The sequence below is a fragment of the Octopus bimaculoides genome, chromosome 6 (assembly GCF_001194135.2).
Source record: "Octopus bimaculoides isolate UCB-OBI-ISO-001 chromosome 6, ASM119413v2, whole genome shotgun sequence".
Taxonomy (NCBI): domain Eukaryota; kingdom Metazoa; phylum Mollusca; class Cephalopoda; order Octopoda; family Octopodidae; genus Octopus; species Octopus bimaculoides.
Window position 1 is genome coordinate 6,588,101 of NC_068986.1, and position 4,216 is coordinate 6,592,316.

The 4,216-nt window shown below is 35.2% G+C and overlaps 1 protein-coding gene across 1 annotated transcript in view; it reads right to left on the reverse strand.

The window, feature by feature from the left end:
• LOC106867448 (uncharacterized) overlaps positions 1 to 4,216 on the reverse strand; it is an 89,881-nt gene that overhangs the window by 35,577 nt on the left and 50,088 nt on the right. The window contains exons 13-14 of the mRNA XM_014912326.2: positions 2,977 to 3,054; positions 857 to 1,014 (exon numbers count right to left, since the gene is read on the reverse strand). Of these exons, the coding sequence (XP_014767812.1) occupies positions 857 to 1,014; positions 2,977 to 3,054 (236 nt within the window). The remainder of the gene's footprint in view (positions 1 to 856; positions 1,015 to 2,976; positions 3,055 to 4,216) is intronic.

Consider the following 4,216-nt stretch of genomic DNA (forward strand, 5'->3'; position numbering starts at 1 on the left):
ATATATATATATATGTATATATCTGACGGGCTTCTTTCAGTTTCTACTAACTCCACTCACAAGGCTTTGGTCAGCCTGAAGTTATAGTAGAAGACACTTGTCCAAGGTGCCATACAGTGGAACTGAACCTGGAACCATGTGGTTGGCAAGCAAGTTACTTACCACACAGCCACTCCTATATATATGTGTGTGTGTGTATGTATGTACATATCTATGGGTACATATATGTATGTGTGTGTGTGTGTGTGTATATATACATACAGAGAGAGAGAGAGAGAGAGAGAGAAAGAGAGAGAGAGTGTGTGTGAGAGAGTAAGAGAGACCTACGCACAGAGACAGGTACAGAGAGAGAAAAGAAAAGAGAAAGAGGTATTTGGTCTGAAATATGGTATTCCAGTTGACAGAAATTATCAGTATCAATCAACACGCTCAACTAGACACTCTCCTAGTTATTGTGGTTTAGCCCTAGGCCAATCCTTATTGCTCAGGCTTATGACCTAAGGCATCTCATCATTTATTCAGACATGGGTGTTGACATATAAAGGTTCAAGTGGAACATAACTGGTATTAGTCTCATTGATCCAGGAGAGCCTGCAAAAGCCATCCTAGATTGTACTTTTCTCCATACCCAGCAAATGAAAACTAAAAAGTTTCTTTTTAAGACTAGGATGTGATTTAAGAAAGACACAGTTGTTATTTCTAGCAGATTGGGATCTCTGTGTAGAGTCTCCCACGTTGCTTCATCAATTTTCTGGTTGTAATCTAAAAGTAAATATATCTTGATTGTAGTAATATGAGAAGTGTATTTCCAACTCCACTTTGCTCTGTAGGGATTAGATGATAATGTATTTCATACCAAAGCCATTACTGTTTGCATCTGCAATAAAATTGTGGTAGATGTCCCAAGCATGTTCAAGACAAAGATGGCGATCAACAGATTCATTCATTTTGCAGCCATATTGGGTAACAGCTTGCCAGAAATACAGACTTTTCAAAGAATCTTTGTCATTTTTCCTAATTAGAAAAAGATAAAAGAAGAAACCAATTGAAAGAAATAATTAACTGTGGATTATTAGATTTTATTAGAGACTACAAAATAAAAGTACTTAATGTACTTAAAGGATTTTAATTCCTATCCATGAAAGCAATCCTAACCAAGATTATTAGAGCCAAGTATCAACATTTTATTGAATAGCTCTGTGTAGTTGCCATGTTCAGTATGTAAATAAAAGCAGCAGAATTGGTATAGCAGAATTTTAGATAACCGACCAGGAATCAATAGTCTGATCTGATATTTCATTGGCTGTAGTAAACATGGTTTCTTTACTTTACTGATCTAATCAGTATTATAATTGTAACTAGTGATAACATAATAATACCTGGTGTGTGTGAAGTAGCGGTGGTGGTGGTGTGTGTGTGTGTGTGTGAGTGTGTGTTATCTTTATTATCAACAGAAAGTTTCTCTCACAGATCAAAATATAGATTACACAAAGTATATGTCAAAAGTTTGATGCAGTATCAAATTGGAATATTGGGAAGTCTAAGAAGAGGAGAACGTACAGGGATAACAAAGAAACAAATTATAATTCTTGTCACCACTTCAACATGGCTGTTCTGTACAAACTGACGTTTTTTAACCTCAAGAGGATGCCTCCTCTAGCTGGTTATTGATGCAATTTGTACCCAATAACTATTGCAAGCAGAGGAGTGAACCCCTACCATCTTCTAACAACTTGACATCAGCAGACTGTTTGGTTTCAGGCTATTTTTGCCCATCCTTAGTGCTAGAGATAGCAGTAGTTCACTCCAGCTCACAATATATAGCAGGCGCAGAGTGCATCGATAATCAGCTAGAGGAGGTATCCTCTTGGAGTTAAAAAATGGTAGTAATATCAGTTTGTATGGAACAGCCATGTTGAAGTGGCAACAAACATTACTTCTCAGTGTAGTAACTACTTTCATCTCTTATAGAGATTTTCTAAATTATAATTTGTTGGATCCATAATGGTAGTGCAAGCACAGTTGTGGTTAAGTAGCTCACTTCATAACAACATGGTTGAGGGCAAGTGTTTTCTACTACAGCTTTGGGCAGATTAAAGCTTTGTAAGTAAAATCTAGTGGATAAAAACAGTGCGAAAGCTAGTCAGAAGGCCATTCCTCTTCTTGGATACAGACTGAAAGGCCAAGAGGTGGTGTTAAACTGGATGAATTCTATAAAACTTCACTGTTTAAGGTCACCACCAGACCTTTAGGTTTTCAATGGAGTCCAACTCCATTACAAGTACTAAGCAAAGATCTTTGACCCTAGAGTAAATGTCTCCATTGCTTTCACCAGCTCATTCTTTTCACCCTCGAAAAGGACCAAAGGTGCTGCTCTTTCACTTCTGACTTAACTAATAAAATTGACTTTAAGAAAGATTAATTATAGATAGAGTATAGATTAGTTTAGCATCACATTTATATATTATTGTACAGTGGATGTGTAATGGAAATAGACAACATCTATTGAATGAGAATGTGTCATTTGTTGATTGTAGATGTAATCCTGGAGAGAAGAAAATTGATGAAGATTTACAAATTATCATATAAAAGGAATCTTTAAAGAAGCTTAATCTAAAGCTGTTTGTCGTTATCATAATTTAGTAAAAGTAGTCGTAAGGAAATGATTATCTTACAATGAGATTTATAAAATAAGATCCGTGGTTTTATGACAAGTTCTATGTGTGGAAAAGCTATAAAGTGTAAAACTATTGATGGGAAAATTGCAATTAAGGTAATTACGGCTTAGACATATTCTAGTTGTTAAGGTTATTTTTAATAAAGCTTATAACATAAAGTAGCTGTTTAATAGTAGCTGTTCAGTAGTTAATCTATCTCTAACTCGTCTTTATCACAATGCACATTCAGTTGTAGATTAATCTATTGCTAGTCTTTATTGAGCAGCATTTTAGTTGTCAATCTATCAGAAATACTCACAGTTTTAGAGAGAACTCAAATGGTCCACCATATCTTTTATCATTGGTCAAAGCAACTAGAAAAGCATTGTTGCTGTCTCTAAAATATAAGAAATATACTTAAAATATCAGAAAATAAAATATGTTGAAAGTGGCATAATCTTGCAATTCCTCTCAGGATTGCTATGGTTACTATTATTTAAGAAATACATGGAAAACAGAACAAAACAAAACAACAACAATCAAGGTTAAAACAGAAAGCTTTAACTAGTAGTTTCCTTGTTTCCATAGGTTATGAATAATGATTAAAAGAAGTTCTAATGATTAAAAGAAAGAAAAATATAGATATAAAACTGATAAATAGCCATTGTGATTATGATGTGTATAAGATGTTTTATCAGGCAAACAGAATAAAAACTTGTTATAATGCTTTCATACTTCTTAATATTTCAATAGTCTAATTTCTTAACATGGTTACAAGTTCTTTATTATGAATATTTAATTTATACTCTTTTACTCTTTTACTTGTTTCAGTCTTTTGACTGTGGCCATGCTGGAGCACCGCCTTTAGTCGAGCAAATCGACCCCAGGACTTATTCTTTAGAAGCCTAGTACTTATTCTATCGATCTCTTTTGCCAAACCGCTAAGTTACGGGGACATAAACACACCAGCATCGGTTGTCAAGCGATGTTGGGGGGACACACATACAGACATATACACACACACACACACACATATATATATATCTATATATATATATATATATATATATATATATATATATATATATATATATATATATATATATATATATATATACACATATACGACGGGCTTCTTTCAGTTTCCGTCTACCAAATCCACTCACAAGGCTTTGGCCGGCCCGAGGCTATAGTAGAAGACACTTGCCCAAGATGCCACGCAGTGGGACTGAACCCGGGACCATGTGGTTGGTAAGCAAGCTACTTACCACACAGCCACTCCTACGCCTATACGCTTATAGTTGAAATTTTGGTTAATACTGAAAGCACATTGTATATTTTGTATGAAGGACAAAAATTTATCAAAATATGGTCAAATCAGAATTCTTCAAGACATTAAAGAAACACCTGACATTTGTAAATTGATTTGTCTCCTTCAGTGGACACGAAACTCAGCTTGCGAAGACCTGTTGGGGCAAGGGAAAACAAAATCATGATGGCACCTGTGCCCAGTGTCGCCTTTCTGGCACTTGTGCCCGCGGCATGTGTAAGGACTTTCG